We start from the raw sequence: 20,521 nt of genomic DNA on the forward strand, positions 1-20,521 counted from the left end.
AATGAAATTGTGGACAGGATAACATTCATATATCAGAAATATGTAATGTTGTTTTTACCTTTTTTACACCTCTAAGCAAGAACTGTACAGTTTATGCATGATCAAAATTAAGTCCTCGAGTTAAAATAAGCAGTTTGGCTGCTTTGTTGTTGTGTACTAGAGCAATACATCATGAAAAGGTAAGTGTTCAAAACAAAGTCAATAAGTGGCTTTGTCAAGTAATACATACAACAGTCCATTTTCCATTTCTTGCTAATGGAGAGCCAAGAGGCTATGTCAGTGGCAATGGAGGCAAGGCAGCGCCACTGCCCAACTCACTCACCCCTATTAATATACTCCTACACGATCATATTTAGCCAATTTAAAATCATTAATCATGGGGTATTAAAACGAAAATAAAAAATGCTTATATATGTACATAAATATTTTTTATATATTGCATGGTGTTTTAACATTTTTGTTTTATATTTTCTTCCCAGTCATTTATGGAATGTTTTAACTTTGCTGTATTAGCAAGTATTGTATATTACCTTGAAATTAGAGTTGACAAAAAGTGTGATTTGGAAAAATAATATTAGCTGCCCAGTTATTTTCTTAGAGGTCCTCACATTTTGCTTGGAATCTATTTGGTTTTCTCCAGATTCTCCAGAGTGAGATGTTAGGGTGGTTAGCAAATCTTTCCAGGTCTGGTATGAATATATGCGACAGTGTGTCAAGTAATGGACTAATGGCAGATCCATAGAGGTACGCCTCACACAGGGCCGCTTGGTTATGGTTGGAATACTCACCAGGCATGAAAGCTTTCTTGAAGGAACAGTCGACTGCAACTGAGGCTAGCAAAGACTGATATGTCAAACTCAGTGTCAGCTGCCACAGTGGCTCTGACGAAGAAATGCAAAATTAGAGATGATATCATGATTTGTTTGAGCAAACAGAACTAAAACTATTTAAATAGAATCAAATATTTTTTTAATTACAATTTTTTCAAAACAAGAAAGTTCAGTTAAATTTAGTTTGCATAATAAACAAACACAATGGTTGATTTATTTAATGCATTCCTTAAAACGAATGTCTGTGAGTTTAAGGAGGTAAGATACAGACCATTTCGGTAAAATGGTCACAACTTTATTATTATATTTCTGACTGGCAACGTTTAAGTACCTCACAGAGGCATTACATTAAGGTACATACATTTTCTAACATGTAGTTTTTACAGTTGGAGCACAGATGAATTAAGTGACATTTGGGGACAACAGTGAAACAGAGGCAAGAAATGAACCAGGATTCTTGTGGTTTAAGGTCTTGTGCCTTAGCCACTGCAACCCTCTGCACAACATCAAACTACTATTTAACATCAGAGACCACTCCAAGACTGTTATGGCACTTATACTGGTGTTCCTTTACACAAGGGCAAACTAAGAAACCTAACAGTGGAAAACTGTAGAATCAAAAACTCACTTTCAGACTCAGATCTCAAGTTGCCCCAGCTGTAAATGGCCCACTAATCTCTTAATCCAACATCTCATGTTTTGAAACACCCACCTTTTTCACCTACTCTGGACCCACATTTCTACCTTTCCTTAGTTTTCTCTGCTTTCCAAACCTACCTCACTGAACCTTTTATAAATTGAACTTTTCAAAAACAAATCAGAAGAAATAAGAACATATTATGAGTTGTTAGCCAAACATAAGGAGCCCACTCAATTCATGCAGCTTTTAAGCATATCCAACAGTTAAATTGTCCAAATATTTCATGCTGGTCAAGTATTTTAAAAAAATTGCTCATCCTACAGGACCATAACCACTTGATTATTAAACCATTCTTGATGAAATGATTCACTTGACAGCTGGCACAGCAAATCTGTAGCTTTCATTTAATGTTTTTAATTCTGCAATTACCATTTACCTCTTTTCAGACTACAGATGTCTGCTATCTGAGGTAGCCCCTTTGGTGAAGTTACTGTCCACTACAGCACTGTCTCTGCTCATCTCAAAACTACTAGGCAAGCTCTTAGCACATAATTTTCTGGCAAATCCTCAACTCCCTCACTCCCTTTTTTGAAATTCTACATTGGTAAAGAATGCATGAATGGTGAACATTAATTTTTTGATAATTTCATGCACTTCTTTTAATGGACCTTTTTTTTTATTAATTGTATGTTATGACTAAATGAAAAAAGCACAGAATGTAATCACTTTCTTGTGTGAAAATGGGGACAATATGATAAATTGGTAGTGAAGGCAGGGGATACTGTAAGTGAACAGAGGCTGCAATGCTGTAAGATCAAAAAAGTTCCCTCCATTCCATTAACCTGCTTGGTAATGTGACATTATTTTCTGAAATCAGCTGCCCAGATTCTTCATTCAAGCCAAGGTCGCACCATCAACCTCAACGCTGAGAAAGAGTACCACCTTCATCCAAAACAGACCCAAAGATGAATTATGCCTCATACTGTAAGTGTTATATCAATCTACACTTAGCCAGTCATTGAGATGCCTCATCTAGTCAATCATATGAGGAGACTCATATAAATTAAGAGACACTAGGGTTCACAGACAGTAGCCAGTGATTAAGAGAAGAAAAACAAAAATAACTAAAGTACATAATAAATTTGAAAAAGGAGAGGAGACCATTCAGTCTGTCTTCAAGATATATACTGGAAGTAGTAAGTACTCACAGTACTGAGTAAAGAAGTGTTTCTTGGCTTCAGTCTTAAATGCACTTCTCCTTTATTTCTGCAGGTATCCTTGCCTGCGTGATTCACCATTTGTTCAAAATAATTCTGATGGATCTACTTTATCAATGCCTTGGAGAATTTTGAAGAACTGGATTAAATCCCCATGTTGCCTGTTCTGCTCAACATTAAACAGGATTAATTTTCTGAGTGTGTCAAAGTAAGACATGTCCTTTAGTACTGGGATGCACCTGGTTGTTCTTCTCTGTACAGTTTCAAGTGCTGCTATGTCTTTTTTGTACAATCATGACAAGATCAGCATACAATATTCCACACTGTGGACTCACTAATGCATTATATAGTCTAAGCATAAAATCCCTTGATTTATATTCAATATTTTTTATGATATAAACTAACGTTTTATTTGTTGTTTTTGTGTCAACCTAAAACCAGAAAATTCTTTTCAGGGGTTGATTCCTAGAGGACAGTATCTCCCGTCTTGTATTTATAAGTGACACTTATTTTGCCCATGTGTAGCACTTTGCATTTTGTACATTAAAACTGCACTTTTCAAGTGTTTGCCCAATTCTAAAGATTGTTCAAGTCTTTTAAAATTATTTTTATAACACATGACGATATCTCACTTCAGGGAAGACATAATCTTTGTACATGACTGAGACACAGGTGGCTGCATGAGGAAAGTAGACCCTTGAAATTGAGGAGTGAACTTGAGCCTTGCTTTACTTCTTATAAAAGTGCCAACAACACATCCACACAGCTCATGGACTTTTATAATTCCAAGGATTTCTACTTGTTCTGGTTATCAGAATTCAAAACTGTGGTCTGCCTGACTCAAATAAAAACTTTAAGTCATATTAAAATCAGATGACAGCTTCCTAGCGGAGACAAGAAAGGCAAGGAAGTATGAAAAACCCCTAAAGGATATAGGCAAGGTGACTTAGCCTGGACTATAATTTCAAAGATGCAGCCAACACATCCATAATTGTGAACTTCGTCTGCTAGATTTCCACCTTCTTTTGGACTTTTTATAGTTGTCAGGTACCACTCTCTGGGGTTTGTAGGGGGAATTCTTTGCCACAGTCCCATTTCCCTTATTTTTTTACTGTCTTATGTCAATAAATCACTTTTGCAGTCCAGCTCTGTCATGGATCTCTAATCCATATGTTTTTGTTTTTAATCTGGCTATTGCATAAAGGCCAGGACCTACTGTTTTTTTTTCTTTAAACCTATTTTTTTAATTAATATTATATCAGTGAAATCTGCATAGTTTGATTTCTGATTGACTTCTTGTGGAATGCTGTCTTAGCCTTTGTGTCTATTGGATCTTGTTTCAATATGACACATTTACCAACAACATAGTGTGCTCCTAAACTGCCTCAAGAACTGTTAGACTGATTGACATCTGCTACACAATTATGTGCTTTTATCTTTTCGGTTTCCCGCCTGGAGGTGAAAACTGCTCTTTACAGTCTCTATCTCTCCAGTAAAATTTCCTGAATATTCAGACCTTGCTTAACATGCTTTTTACTTTTCCCTATACTTACATCTCATTATATAACAATGACCTAATTCCTCATGCATGTTTATGACTAGTTTTGCATGTTTTTTTTTTAACTCTGTCACAAGCATGCTTCAAAAATGGCAATGTCCAGGTTAAATTCAAAGTGCTTTACCATACTGCATATTTAAGCCTGGACTCATAAACCACAGTCACCACTTGGATATCTCTTTAAAAGGCAATTCAATTTAATATTTGAAATCTGCCCACGCTTGAGATGACATGATGGAGCCCTGGTTAACGCTCACGGACTAAACGCAATTGTTGAAATCCTGCACCTGGCAATTGTTCTTCGGGAGTATCCAGCTTCTCCTCATGTCTGCATATGATTTTCATCCAGCTAGTCGGGCTTCCCTCCCACTTTATCAAAAATGAGCAGTTTAGGTTATTTGTTGGCTGTAAATAGACTCTAATATGAATGATTGTATGTGCCTTCTCATAAACTAGCGCCATGTACAGGGCTATTTTCTCATCAGAGTAGGCTCTGGAACCTGTTACCCTGATTTGGATTAATTGAGTTTGATGGTCTGTATATTTATGTCCAACCTTTTTAAATCCTAATAAAATGTGTTAGTCTTAGAGTAAAATCAATCAACATATATCTATAAATTTACTGAACATGTTTAATCTAAGCTTGCATGGAGCCATAGTCAATTCTGGCAAGACCCAATCCTGTACACTGCAGAGGTCTCTGATCCACACATCAAAGTCAATGTCAATTTACTTTCAACATCTTTTTATATAGCACATTTCAATAACTAAAGTTTCACCAAAGTGCCCTACAGCATAGATAAACAGTACCACAATCTAAAAAATCCAACATAAAAACACATACAGAAAAAAATAAAATGTATGCAATCAAAAATCACATACATGAGTAAAAAATTAGAGTTCAAGAACTCAAAAGAGCCTTAGAAAACAAATACATATTGAGTTGTGTCTTAAAGGCACTAACAGAAGAAACGGTCCTAATAAACAGAGGAAAAGTGTTCCAAAGCTATAAGGTAGCTCTCAAAACTGCCATGGTCTACTTTTGATTTACCGTAGGTGACAAGGCCCTCTTCACGCTGGTACTGATAAGTAGCTCTGTGAGGCAACAGGGAGGCAGACCATGGAGGGCTTTGAAAACCAACAGTAAAATCTTAAATGAAATTTTGAACTTCACAGGAGGAATATGAGAAGAGTCAAAAACTGGTAATATTCTGAGCCTCTCTTTAGTGCCACTGAGCTTCCTAGGAGCTGTATTCTGCATTAATTTTAACCAAGATAACACAAAATGAGTAACACCCATGTAATGTGCGTTGCAATAATCCAATCAAGAGGTAATAAAGGCATACATAACTACCCAGGTCTTTCAAAAAGAGGAAAGATTAGAGCACGGAAATTAATTTTAGATGATAAAATCTGCTCCTGACAATTGAATTTATCTGACCCACAAATCTGAGTTCCAAACCAAGAATAAAACCCAAGCTCTTAACAGTTGAGTTGGGTATAATTAGTCCAAAACCTAAATTAAAATTCTTACATTTATAAGCACTACCAAAAACAATCATTCACATCTATGCACAGTCATACGGAGAGATTCTGGAATCACCAACTACCTAACAAGCATGTATTTTAGATGAGAGAAACTTTCCTCCATTTTCTTTCTTTAATACATATTTATTGTCAAGAGAAAGTGACAATTTTCAGTCTGATGATTTATCCATCCATCCTGTTCCACTTATCCGAGATCGGGTCGCGGGGGCAGCAGCTTCAGCAGAGATACCCTGACTTCCCTCTCCCTCTGGATCGGACCAAAAAGGTCCCCACCTTCGGCCACCATCCAACTCACACTGCACCCGACCTCCTTGGCCACTTCCATAGGTGGTGAGTCCATGGGAAGGGGGACCCACGTTGCCTCTTCGGGCTATGCCTGGCCGAGCCCCACTGGAGCAGGCCCAGCCACCAGGTGCTCGCCATCGAGCTCTGATGATTTAGTTTTTCAAAATTTTGTTCTTTATTCATAATAATGAAACTCAACACTGTACATTTAAAGAAAAAGAGTTCAGCAATGCAATGTTGTCCATCCATTCATTATCCAACCCGCTATATCCTAACTACAGGGTCATGGGGGTCTGCTGGAGCCAATCCCAGCGCACAAGGCAGGAAACAAACCCTGGGCAGGGCACCAGCCCACCACAGGGCACACACACACACCAAGCACACACTAGTGACCATTTTAGGATCACCAATTCACCTAACCTGCATGTCTTTGGACTGTGGGAGGTAACCCACACAGACACAGGGAGAACATGCAAACTCCACACAGGGAGGACACGGGAAGCAAACTCAGGTCTCCTAACTGCAAGGCAGCAGCGCTTCCCAATGCGCCACCGTGCCGTCCATGCAATGTTGTACAGCCTCGTAAATTAACTGTTTTTTTGTAGTTCAAATTTATGAATGCAAATTCATTCAGTGGGAGTGACAAGATGCAGTTTATCAAGGATGTGCTTCTGAATAACAACATTAGCTATAAGCTTCCTCTCACATTCTAGTAACACATACAGTGAGGTTGTGTTAGCAGTTTGAATTTACGCTGCTGGGCTATGCTCACAACAACTCTGAATCTGGGACCTGAAGGCAGAAGTGTGCCCTCTCAAAAGGGAAACTAAAAATCTTCTTTATTTCATAGTAGTACCTTGCGTAACACTGCTGCCTCAAACCATTTGGACCTCAGTTTGATTACAATATAAGCTACAAATGATCAAATTTTTTAACTAGTCTGTATTTAAAATTGATGCACCTGTATTGTATAAATATAATATATCAATTCAAACAACAAAGCTATAAAACATTAATTTATTGACAAATTAAAAATAAATTTGTTTGCAACAATATTAATACAAAGCAAAAAACAATTTACATTTGTTTCATAATCCTTTCAGTTGCTCTGACACAATAAAGGTGGTAAAGTGTTGACAGAGCCAATGTCTTGTGTCTCGAGTTGTGAGCTCAAATTCCAGTTGACTTTATGTCTTTGCGGGGTTTGCACAGCCTCCTTGTATCTAAATATGACTTTCTAAGGCTATTTGAATTTTTTAGTGTTGGAGTAATTGGCATTTGTAAAGTGATCCTGTATCAGTGAGTGTGCCCTGCAATTGTCCAATGATTTGATATAATCAGGTTTCAGTTGTTCCTGAGATAACAAGAGTTGTTGTTCCATAGCAGTTAATCACCTTCAAGAAATCAGCTCAGCCAATGACATCTCATACAGAGAACTAAATAAAAAACATGCAAAATCCCAGTTCGAATAAAAAAAATGACAGCTCCATTCTCATTCTCAATAACACGTCCAAAAAACTCAGCATGTACATAAACAATCAATCATCTACATTGAAAAGGTTGGATTCTACCATAATCCCAAAGATTTCAGAGCAGAATCCAGCCTCCAAGACCCTGATCCTGGCTAAACTAGTTCAATAATGAAGGAATAGAATAATTATTTTTTTCAAATAGTCACCAGGAAAATGAAGAATAACATACAGAGTAAAAAGTTTGCTTTCATAAAAGTTTGCATTTGGTCCATTCTAATCAGTTCAATTTATTTTCAAATTGTGTTCTTCACTAAGTGCACCAAGGAAGCAATAGCAGCATGTTCGTGCAGTGCTTAGTGTTGCTACCTCATCAATTCAGCATCTTTTGTTGTAGTCCATGTGAAGTCTGACTATTCTGCATGTCCAGAAGGGATTTCTTTCAGGTACTTGGATTTTTACTCACATCCCTCAAAGATGTGCAAGTTATGTAAATTGCAATTCCAAACTATCCCCCTGTATGTGAGTCCATGAGAGATCCATATGATGAACTGACACCCCATCAATGAATGTTTCCTGCCAAATGCCTAGTGCAGCTTTTATAGGGTCCAGGCTCCTCAACTGGATGAATGGGATTGAAAATGATGATTATGTAAAAGTATTATAAAGTATTATACTTTATAAATAATTAGGCCATAAATAGTTTTGCCTACCTACTTTTGTAATCTTATTTGCTCTTTTGAGCACATTATGTTCATGCTGCTATAAAGACTGATTGATAATTCAGATAAGGATGGGGTTCTTTTAAATACTACTGCAAATGATGTCCTTTTCTCTTCTGCAGGATACTAAAATTATGTTTCCCCAGAATATCTACCCAGGGAGGCTCACCATATTTATAGACACAGCTACTAGTGTAAGACCCTGAACTCAAAAAGCAATACAGCAACTCAGACAAATTCAAGGGCTGTAATAGTTTAAAATCAGAATTGATTAGGATCAGGGCTCTACCTGAAAGAATGTATCAGACCTTTCATATGGGAATTGTCAAAGAGAGAAAGTCAATTGCATAAATAATTGAAAACGTAGGCTAAAGAAAGAAAACCCAAACAAGGAGAGCTCTCCTTATCAGTCTAATACGCTGAGGTAGCATAGCATAGCTCACAATCATTACCTTACTTTACTTTGTTTTGGTGTGTCAAGTTAGTACATGTGGCAAGTAGTTAATTGGGCAAACGTCTGAACATCATGAATAATGGTCTGCTGAATTTATAAGAAAATGATTTAACAGATTCCCTGAATCATTTACAAACTGCCTGAAGAAGGGGCCTGAGTTGCCTCAAAAGCTTGCATATTGTAATCTCTTTAGTTAGCCCATTAAAGGTGTAATTTTGCTTGACTTCTCATTGCATCCATAATGGCTATCACTGCACCCACCCTAGTACACCCTAGTACTCCATGTTGTATGATGATACTCACCACTGTAAGCACTATACAAAATGCACTTTATGCACTCATATCACTAAAGAGTATAACAACATGCAATGATAAATTATAATTCACTTAATGAAAAACAATAAAAAAGCAAGGATAAAACTAATAGTCCTTGTTTCATGCAAGTGCTGTTATTAGTAACAAATAATGGATACTTACAATCATTAAACTAAAACCTGTTAAGCAATGTTAGGTATTAAAATACAGTATATATATATATATATATATATATATATATATATATATATATATATATTACTAAACAAAGGTTGTATATATGCATGGATGCCAGAGGCCTCAGCACCCCAGAGTCAAACCCAGCAGCTTCCCAGAGTCAGTAGGTGGCGCCCAAACAACACAACACAACCTGTAAACTAAACTTCAGGTCACAATACAACCGCCGCCCGAACGCGAACGTGCACATCACCGTATGTACAACCTTCGTTTAGTAATGTAGATCTCCAAGCCGAGATCAGAGGCCAGAAGCAAGCCGTGCACAATACAACCGCAGCCCAAATGCAAACACCACCGCATATACAACCTATTCGAGTTGACCAGATAAATAACCAAGTGATTGGATTGCTTCCTGGAGAAAGCCACGTCTTTCTAAGTACTGACAGTGTTGATTCTGAACAAGAAACTGAGCATCTTAATTTCCCATTAGAATATTTAAACACTATTATCCTGGCCGGATTACCACAACACAATCTTAACCTTAAAGTTGGGACAAAATTACATTTTAAACTTAACGCCAATTTCCCATTAAGGCTGCATTTGCCATGACAATCAACAAATCCAAAGGACAAACCATGGACAAAGTAGGGATTTACCTATCTGAGCCTGTATTTGGATATGGACAACTTTATGTTGCCTTTTCAAGAGTCCGGTGTTCGTGTGACGTTAAAGTGAATGTTTCAACTACTCCATACCAGAGAGACCTAATTCAAAGACGGGATACTATCGTTACCAAAAATGTTGTTTATAAGGAAATTTTTGATTAATTATTTTGAATTTACCATTTTATGATTTTTTTGTTTCCAATTTATTCATTTAAACCTTTGCACTCAGATATTTGTTTAACTTATAAATGCAGCAACTCAAAGACATTTTGGACTTAAATGATATAACAATTACATTTCAATTTTAGTATTAATAAATTGGTTAATTTTAGTACAAATATATTTATTTAATTAAATGAAAATTTTCCCAGGACGCTCCCACCCTCCATCATTTTTCATCCTTTCAAAGATCGGAGGGAACAGAAAGTGATCGCCATTCTTGGATTTGCGATTCTTTATAGAATTAGGGGTTTATTGGTATATATATATATATTGTGAAGAGAGGGGCTGAACACACCCCTAGAATATGCAGTCGCTCCTCCAAAATCCCCTCTTAAACGTGATACAATGGGAAACAAATACAGTTTTTTTTTACCTCCTCTTTGCTCGATCAGCTGTTGGCTTGCTGCTGCTACCATGCCATATGATTTGCATCTTGCACGGCACTTTGAACATTTAAAAGCCTGTAAAGCAGCTGTCCTACTCTTTGTCTTATTGCCTTGTCTCCCCAGACATCCTCTGCCTTATTCTTTATACTTTATTATGCTGTTTACGAACAAAAGTTTATGTGTCTTGAAAACTCTCTGTGCAACTGTGTGACCCAAGCCTGACCATATATATATACATTAATATCCATCCATCCAACCATTATCCAACCTGCTGTTTGCTAACTAAAGGGTCATGGGGGTCTGCTGGAGCCAATCCCAGCCAACACAAGAAACAAACCCCAGGCAGGGCACCAGCCCACTGCAGGATGCACACACACACACACCAAGCACACACTAGGGACAATTTAGGATCGGCAATGCACCTAACCCACATGTCCTTGGATTGTGGGAGGAAACCGGAGCACCTGGAGGAAACCCACGCAGACATGGGAAGAACATGCAAACTCCACATAGGGAGGACCCAGGAAGCGAACCCAGGTCTCCTTATTGCGAGGCAGCAGTGCTACCACTGTGCCACCCTATATATATATTATTATTATTATTCTAGAGAGAGATCAAAAACTTTCATCTTGGAAAAATCTAGCAATAAGCTATAAGTACAGATGAATGGAAAAGATGCTAACAGTGAGAAAAAAATGATTAATTAGCTTAATAAATTTACATGAAATATGGTTTGTGGTAAGGAACATCAAATGAAAACAAACATGCTACTAAAGTATTTAAAAACTATTTCACAATTTAATCTAACTAGAATAGTTTGGTGGTTAAGTGTCATTGCTCCTGCTACCCAGATTCTGCATCTTAGGTTTGAATCCAGTGCTTGGTAAGGGATTGTGTGAATTCTGCATGGTCTCCCCGTATCTCCCTTGGTTTAGTTTTTCATTTGTTGGGATTACTATATTACTACTAAATATTGAAATATCAAAATGTCTTTTCTGAGCATATACATATTGCTCTAGATGTACAATTCTGTCAAATTTCAGTTTTTTAACTAAATGAAACAAATGCTGTTTTATTGATGAATTAGTGAGTCACTCAGCCATTGAAATTTGCATTATAGATAGATAGATAGATAGATAGATAGATAGATAGATAGATAGATAGATAGATAGATAGATGTCTACAAATCAGGACACAGACAATCTGTTAACAGACTCTCCCAAGCTAGTCCTTTGATTTAAGTCAGTTCACAAGGGTAGGTTATGGATTGTTCTTTGTGTGGCCCACCCCCCAGATTGCCATTGAGTCCCTTATAAATGTTTCCAGGGCATAAAATATGTAAAAATTGTTTTTATCACACATTTTTTTCTACTTTTTTTGTTTCTTATGTGTATTATGTGAAAAAGTGTATTGCTTGTTTTGGGCTTTGTTTACAGTGCACTGACTGTCTTTCTCAGTTCCCTACAGACCATTCCCGGGAAATCCTGCAAGGTTTCGGCGCCTCAGAAGATGTCACTTCCGAAGCCGGCCCCTTTGTTGATGTCACTTCTGGTTCCGGCCCCTTTGATGATGTCACTTCTGGTTCCGGCCCCTTTGCTGACATCAGTTCCTCTCCAGACCTTTAAAGTCTCCATCTTGGGCTACTATAGCCAGTTCTGTTGTGGACTCTGTTCTATGCAAATCGTGCTTCAAAAACATAAACTTTTGCAGCTGGGAAAAACAATATACGGGTGGCTGCCCCAAACCTTTATGATGTCTTATTATTATTATTATCACACTATATATAATGACAAGCCAATGTAACTATGTAGCAATTTCGTGATGTGCTTATTTTCAATAACAAAATGTCTTCCAGGAAAAAAACACATTATTGAATTAAGACAGACATGAGCTGAGCACTAACCTTTAGAGACACTTCCAAAAGCCTGTTTAGCAATAATATTAAAGTTCTCTATTCAGTTTAAACATTTGTGTAGTCAACATGCCCTAAAGCCTTAAAATGCGTTAAGATCTTTTTTTTTCTTATTTGATGGCTGAAATCAAAGCCAGGAAAGAAAAAGCAATCTGTGCCAACCATCTAGTGTGAATATATCAAAGGAATAGATATTCAACTATAAGACTCGTGTGCAACTTTTCGCAAAATTGGACATTTTTATAGTGTTTCTTCACTTATTGGCTAAAACGTGGCCTGGCAGCACAACAAGGAATGTCCAGCAACAGGCAACCTTACCCGTACTACAGAGTTGAGTTTGCCAATAGGAGTTGGAAACCAATTATTTTGGTATACTGTGCTATTAATTAATGCATACTACATTTAGATGATAATTATTCTAATATTTAACTTACTGTTAGTAGAATCCTTTGTCTACACTGGCAAAACAGACAGAAAAATTAAATTAAAAGGGCACAAATGCAATGACATACTGTATAATTAAACTTTAACATTACTTATACTTTTATTTCCAATGCTTAATCTAAAGCTTATAATTCACTTTCGCTTATATGCTTCCATAGGTTTTCTTATTTTTTTAAAGGTTTGCATAGCCCTAACCATTCCTCATCTCTGAACTTGATAAGTATGGAATGGATAGATGGTCATGAGTTCCAAAAAGCGCTGTCTTGTTACCCCACAGTACACATAACTTAGGAATACAATTTACAGAAGCATAGAATACAGAATGGCAATTTTATTTTAAACAAATGTGAACAACTCAAGGTACACTGTGGAAAATGGAGAACAAATCCAATGACTAGAAGTCATAGGCACACTCAAACACAGCAGGCTAATTTAAAGTCTCTATTTCAACTAATGTGCACATTTACCAGATGTATGACAAGAATCAGTGCTAATTATGTAAAACATGCAAACTTCACACAATGAGTCACATATACAAAACCTTGTTCATAGACTGGAGGTGACCACAATGCTGCTACCTACTTTAAATGCAGCATAATAAACTGAAAATACAACTTTCACCCAACAGCATCTAATGGCAAAGCTGGAGTTAAAACATAAAAGGATCAATAGGGAATAGGTAAAGCAGTATATAAAAGACTATGCCGAATACAATTCAGTACTTTAAAAGCCCAACTGGATCTTCTTCACCACATATTAACTGGCAAATTTCCTTTTGCTTTCCGCTTAACACCCGTCGGAATTGCAAAGTAAGATATCATATGGCTCTGCATCCATCTATCCATTATTATATCAACTTATTAAAAATCAGGGTCATATCCTGGCAGCAAGAGTCTTGATGAGAAAACAGTCTCATGAAAGTCACACTCATGCTCAGACCTGCACCCATACTTAATTTTGAAATGTTAAATAACCTAACACTCATGTCTTTGTGCTGTGACAAGTGAACATGCAAACTCCACAGAGAAAGCTACCTGGAATTGATTTGAATCCAGGACTCTGTAGCTTACAGGAAGCCTCTGTAACCACTGTACCACCCTGGTGCCTATCCACTTTTATAACAAGCTAAAAGTTTAAAAGTTCAGCCAAGCAACCACAGCCCCGCTGAAGCAAGTTACAGTTAACAAAAGCAGCAATTTTTTCTTTCAGCACTAATTCTCCAAATGACATAAGCATAAGCTAATAGTACCATGACCTGTATAGAGAAGCCTCCAGTAATTAACAATAAGTTACTCCTCCAAGCCAGCAGTTTAATTGGAAGGCACTGCAACAAGTACAATCCAAAGAAGAAATGTGTTATGTCAGTGGGGAGGATTTCCACAGCTATGTGGTTTTCACTTATTCCTGTTATAAGCTTTCAATTATGTTAATACAGAAAAGCCAAGCAAAATGACACCTTTTATTACATTAATGCTATTATAAAATAACATTCCCACACCCACTTAATACATTTCAGCGTTGTGTGGGGCTACAAAACAGTGTGCAAGGACGGATATAGCCCTGGACATGGGAGACAATCCATTATAGGGTCAACCCAAACACACACATAAACACTCATTAAGTCAAAAACCTACTTATAAGATCAGAATGTGCAGACTTTACACAGACAATGACCAGGGAAGGGATTTCAACTCAGGAAGCTGAATCTTTGAAGCAGCAGTGCTTATCACTGCACCACTGTGCCATCCAATGGTAGTATAATTATATAAAGTAAAACTGCTAGGCAGTGCTTCAAATTGAACAAATTCCTTTTGAAAATCCAAAATGCTGCACTTCTTCCTATTACATTTCATCCATCCATCCATCCAGTTTCAATCTTGTTTAATCCATTTCAGAGTTAGGAGGACCAAATGTTAGCAGCACTGGGCACAAGGCAGGAATCAATCCCCAGATGGGGCGCAAGTCACCAGACCATTGTCATTTACTCATATGAAGCCAAGGTAGGAGAGCAAGTTAAACTAACATGAACATCTTTGAGATGTTAACGAAAACTAAAACAAAAATGTTATATACGGGAAGAACATGCAAACTATTGTACCATCCCTCTAATTTGTACTTTGTTATCATTGCTAATAAATTGTTAACCAGTCTAGTTTACAAATACACATTTTTGGATTACATACAAATAATAATTTCGCTGTTCACATGACAATAGTACTGTTACTACTACTACATTAAATTATCTAGTATAGTCAGTAAAATTCTTTTGACAAATACACAAGAGCGAATGATAATGTTTTCTTCTAGTATGTGATTTATAGGAACACCTTAAACGGCTTTGGTTTTTGGTGAATAGGTGAATACGGATTAATGAACCATGTTGAGATAAATTACTTGTAATTTTCAAAACTGTATAATATTTAATAGTTTCATATTGCTAGTTTATTGGCACCATGTCCAAGGTTGTCTCTTTCTTGCACCCACTACTGTTCCATTTCCCCACAACACTATACTATAAATGGATACTTTTGCTTAGCTCATTCGATCCCTCAGAAATACCAGTGTCTTATATTCTGTTAATTTTTTCTGAAATCCTGTTCCTTATAAAGTCCATTTGTTTTTTCTATTTTCTCTCTGAGAGTTGCTTAAAGAATTCATATGAAGAAGTACCCATTGATCATTTTGGTACAACATTAGAACTCGCTGTGTATGGAAATCAATAAATCAAAAATATCTTTCTTGGGTTGCTATCTGCTTCAACGATTAAAATAATAAATTATACATATGAAAGCCAAAAGGTGCGCCCACTTTTACTGTGTTACTCACGTTTAATAAACAGGAACCCCCACCCCCGCTTGTTCGCAAAGTGGTGGGCAACACCCAGAGCTGAAGTTATTCGATGTGTGTTTGTGTGTGTGTGCAGCATTCTATTAATAGCAACTGTACAACACTTGTAAAGTCTCGTAGATGGCCAAAGTTTGCTTTAACCTTTAAATTCCACAATGTAATTACCAGTAAAAAGCAGAAACAATACAGGGAGCTCACATTTCATCAACAGTTCCTGCTGGTATGGCATATTAAAATAACAGAGTTTCTTTTCTTCCTTCACTTCTTCACTTCATTCACAGCAATATTAAGCTTTTGTCACACTACCATTCTCAAAAGCCACTTAAATCCTCAGGTAAGGGGCTAATGGCAGTTCCACAGTCTAAGCTAAAACCTGTGAATGATTGTAGCTTTTCTGTAAAAGCCTCTGGACTTTGAAAGAGCTTTCCTGAAAATATAACAACAGCTGTTTTAGCACAGCCATTTTAATCCTCGGTAAAAGCAAACTTTTATAAGGTTGCATTTACATACATTTACTGCCTATTCCTGTATTATGAGCTTAATTCCATTTCACAGGTGGTTATATAAGTCTATTTGTACTGCCTTCCTTTTTATTTTCCCTACATATTCCTTAAGTATACACAATATGTGAGGTCTGTCATGAAGTTAATGATACCAATTGAAAACATTCAAAGATCTGACAGACCTCACTGAAGACGATTTTCAAGAGTGGTTATAAGACCAACTTGTAATAACCTGTAATACTTTTTTAATAAAATCTCTTTAATATTAGTCTCAGTTTCATCAGAGCCCTGGTATACAATATGGTGATGGGACCAAATGTTCAACTTTCAGTTATCATGTTTTAGGCATCCCTGTACATGACTTGGCCACACTGGAAGTGATGTCTATGCGTATGTGTTTCAGGAAAACTCTTAAACAAATTAAAAAATCCAAATTAAATTGGCACATTTATTAACATTTTGAAATCTAAAGAACCTGTTGGTTTTGAACATAATAGCTCCAATAGATTTTGCTATACAGAAATGCAGATATTGCTTATGAGCACATTTTTGTCTCATTTGCAGCATATTATATGATTACTCCACCTAATTTCTTGTACTAAAATATTTGCCTGCGATATTTAACCACTAGATTCTTATCTTTATACATAGGAAGCTGAGTGCTGATTTACTTGTGTTCTTATTCATTGGATTAAAAGAAATGGCTTGTGTTGAAGGAATCTGTGTTTTGTAAGCTTGAAATCTGAATCAAACATCCACAAAGTTTTTGGGCTCCATGTAGGAAAAATGCCTAGGTGGGACCTGAGTCCATCACATACAGGAAACATTTACAGATGTCAGTTTACCTGACATGCATAGATGCAGGGTGTGGGAGGAAATCAAAATGTCCAAGAAAAACCACACAAGTCCCAGAGAGGAGGCATGGCGATTGAGCCAGGAATTTAACCCATCATTTTGCAGGAAGGTGACACAATTGGGTATCTCCTTTTAAATTGTTGCTGTTGAGTTATCTTCAAATGATTGTGATTTGAATTTTTATGTGTAATGCATCGTGTATAGAGAGAATGACAGATGCCTTCTTTGCATGGAAATATATGTGCATCTTTAAGGTATTCTTATCATATGAAACCAGTTCCAAGGAAAACTGCCAAGCTCTTCACTTAATAATTAATGTTGGCTGGTAGGAAACACAGCTGTTAGGAAAACCATAATCTCTAAATGTATGACTGACCCTAAAACATTAATTGATCTAGAAAACTGATTTCTTATTAGTTTTGGTTAATTTTAAATGCAGCCATTGTAATTATACATATATAACTGCTATTTGAAATATACTTCCAATATTTAGAAATTTGAAGAGGAACTACATTGTAAATCCTACCAGTTTCTGAATTAACATTCCTTTGGCAAATGTCTGTATTATACAAAAATATAATCAAATTCTTGTATTTTATTTCTTTAAAATCTGTAACCATTTTCACCTGGTGATGCCTCACAAATCTTACTATCATGCTTTCACTCTATTTTTATATAAAATGTCTTTCGCTGTCAATGTGCTGAACTTCTACAGTCAATTTTATATAGTGCCTTTCACTATCAATTTATCTATTGAACTTTTACTCTGCTTTAAATATCCCCCCTCTCTCTCTCTCACTCCCTCTCTCCCTTACTGAATCACAGGGATTATTATAATAACAATGCTAAATCCTCTCATATTAAACAGCAGCAGCAGCAGGTGTTAACTTTTTATTTTCCCTATTTAAAATCAAGCCTCATCTGGCTTCAATTTGAGGATCAAGTTCCAGCAATGAGGATCTGCACCAATGCCTTCAAATCCCTTAAACTAAAAGTGGAGTGTGCTATACCTTGATGTTAGAGTGAGCCCTCCCTTGAAATGAAAAGAGATTAACATTCAGACAAGCTTTGCAATATACAGCATCTTTCTATGCAGAATACAGTCCTAAGGTGCTTCACAAGTCCAATTAATTGATCATATATTTTACACACAGAGGGTCACACTGTAAGTTTGTGGTGAGAACTGAACTAGCAACCTCATAATTTACTGTCCAACACTAAAGCCATAAGGCAGCACTGTGTATACAGAATACATCTAATAATATATTGGAAGAGCATACACTGGCATTCCTCAAGCATGCTTTACAGGCTGATTCATTGACTTTTTGTAAAAAAAAACAGCTGCTCCTTTAGAAAAGGGTCTTCAACATGGATATGGGACGTGGATGAAAGCTGGATGAGAGTAAATTATGCACAAATGTTAGAAAATATTTCTTTGTGCAGAATACTGTTGATACATGTTACTAGTTACTTACAATTATTCTGCACATGTCAAGAAAATAAGAATTGCTAAACTAGACTTGGATGAATTGCCTGCTGTTTTCAAAAATACTAGATACATAGATAGATAGTCAAATTCTGAATACTTCCCTAAAATGATTTTCCTCAAGAATTTATTCTTTTTTGGTGTCTAATGTTGTGACATCTTTTAATACATGGCTCATCCTTAAAAAAGACCATCTCCATGAGTGTCTGTCTTGTGTGTCAATTCACATTTGTAGCAGCATATAGCATTCCACTGACTAATCTCACTAAAATGTGGTGATTGTAATGCCACAGATAAAAATATTAAACAAAAAAAAAAAAAAAACACAATATAACAGTATTTCTTAGATTCTGAAACTAGTTATGCCAAAAGGTGCCTCCCATTATGATCATCATCATCCTGCATAGACAGATAGATAGACAGACTGATAGACAGATGAACTATATAAAGCAGTAAAAGTTCAATATGTATATTAATAATGAAAAGCCATATATACATATTGAGAGTTAAAGCTCAGTAAGTAGATTGTGAAAGGCACTTCATATACAAATAGAGTGTAAAAGCATGATAGATAGATAGATAGATAGATAGATAGATAGATAGATAGATAGATAGATAGATATCAAAGGATAGCATTGTACAGTACAGTACTATCACTTCAGTTATTGCTAGTTGGACTTTTGAGGCCAGATTAAAGCCATAACATCTTCTTACCAAAAGTAACATGTCGACCCGTCATACAACACAAACTCCAAACACTAAGACCGACGGAGAAAACTTTCGACCAATTGTTTAAATGATACCTAACAACTAAACACTAGATATCCCTTTAACGAGATTAGTGCATTATTTCGGTCATGTTTAGAACGCGTGTAAACTGAGCCTGAACGTATCACATAAATAATTGTTCGAGTATTTTTTAAAAAAAAAAAAGCTTTTAATTGTTGTACTGTATTTGTTGGTAACGCTAGTGCCAGAGCTGTACGTTCATTTTCCCTTTACAACAGAATACAGTGCTGAAAACCCACTGAACCTTGCGCATTTTTCAGTGCTGCAATAATAAAGTTTAATCACATTTCGCATAGCATCAAAGTCTCATAAGCTTTTCTGAAACTGATACAGGTGAAAATCCTACTTTCTTTGCAACAACGGGAACAGATTTAAACATGGTTGTTTAATCAAGGGCATACGTTTTATGAAAAAAGATTACCTATTTTTCAGGCGGGATTTTAGGAAATTCTTTCCAAAAGGAGCCATAGCAATTTCACTGGAACAGCCGTTTTTTATAGGAAAAAGTCCAACAATGCAAAAGAATCTACATTTTTCGTTCACAGCTTCTTCTGGTCTTCCTGAAGTTTGTACAAGTGAAGTTAAAGGAAACTCGAGTGCGGCTATGAACTCTCTCTCTCTCTCTCTCTCTCTCTCTCTCTCTCTCTCTCTCTCACCGGCCCGTCCCATTTCAGGAATACGCACGCAGGCATTCTTCTCACTTTCATTTGTTTCTATGCTGCGCGGCAGTTTGTTTCGTTGTAGCGCCTTAGCAGTTTTTCGATGCCGTAAAAAAAAGCTTTGTTGTCTTACTACGTTAGGATTTCTTACCATATTTTAACTAATGCCCCGTGCCTTATTCAAATCTTTATAAGTCTGAATATGTCATTACTAAACTTTTATAAGTTGCAACTTTCTTCTTGTCCTTTTCTCTTAAAAATAAATAACTAGTTTTGCTAGAAGTGTGTGTACATCCATCTGAAATAGCATGGGTCCAATTAAATTCTAATTTGTGAAGTTTTCATGTTCTCTCTGTGTGCATATATGCATGCTCTGTTCTTTTTGAATAATTGAAAAAATATTTTTTGTGTGTGTCTATACATTTAACATACCAAAGTACAAGTGCCAACAATTGCCAGATGTCCTAGCACTATAATTTTCCATGTATCTAACTTTCCCCCAGAGTAAAAGATTCTGCTGGTCATGACAAGAATGACT

At 36.4% G+C, this 20,521-nt stretch overlaps 1 protein-coding gene across 1 annotated transcript in view; it reads right to left on the minus strand.

Moving 5' to 3' along the window:
* The window catches only part of rassf9 (Ras association domain family member 9), a 51,576-nt gene extending 31,666 nt beyond the window's left edge, over positions 1-19,910 (minus strand). The window contains exon 1 of the mRNA XM_039761771.1: positions 19,746-19,910. Within this exon, the coding sequence (XP_039617705.1) occupies positions 19,746-19,792 (47 nt within the window). The 5' untranslated portion in view covers positions 19,793-19,910. The remainder of the gene's footprint in view (positions 1-19,745) is intronic.
* Between the last annotated feature and the right edge of the window lie 611 nt (positions 19,911-20,521).

Source organism: Polypterus senegalus, chromosome 8, assembly GCF_016835505.1.
Source record: "Polypterus senegalus isolate Bchr_013 chromosome 8, ASM1683550v1, whole genome shotgun sequence".
Taxonomy (NCBI): Eukaryota; Metazoa; Chordata; class Cladistia; order Polypteriformes; family Polypteridae; genus Polypterus; species Polypterus senegalus.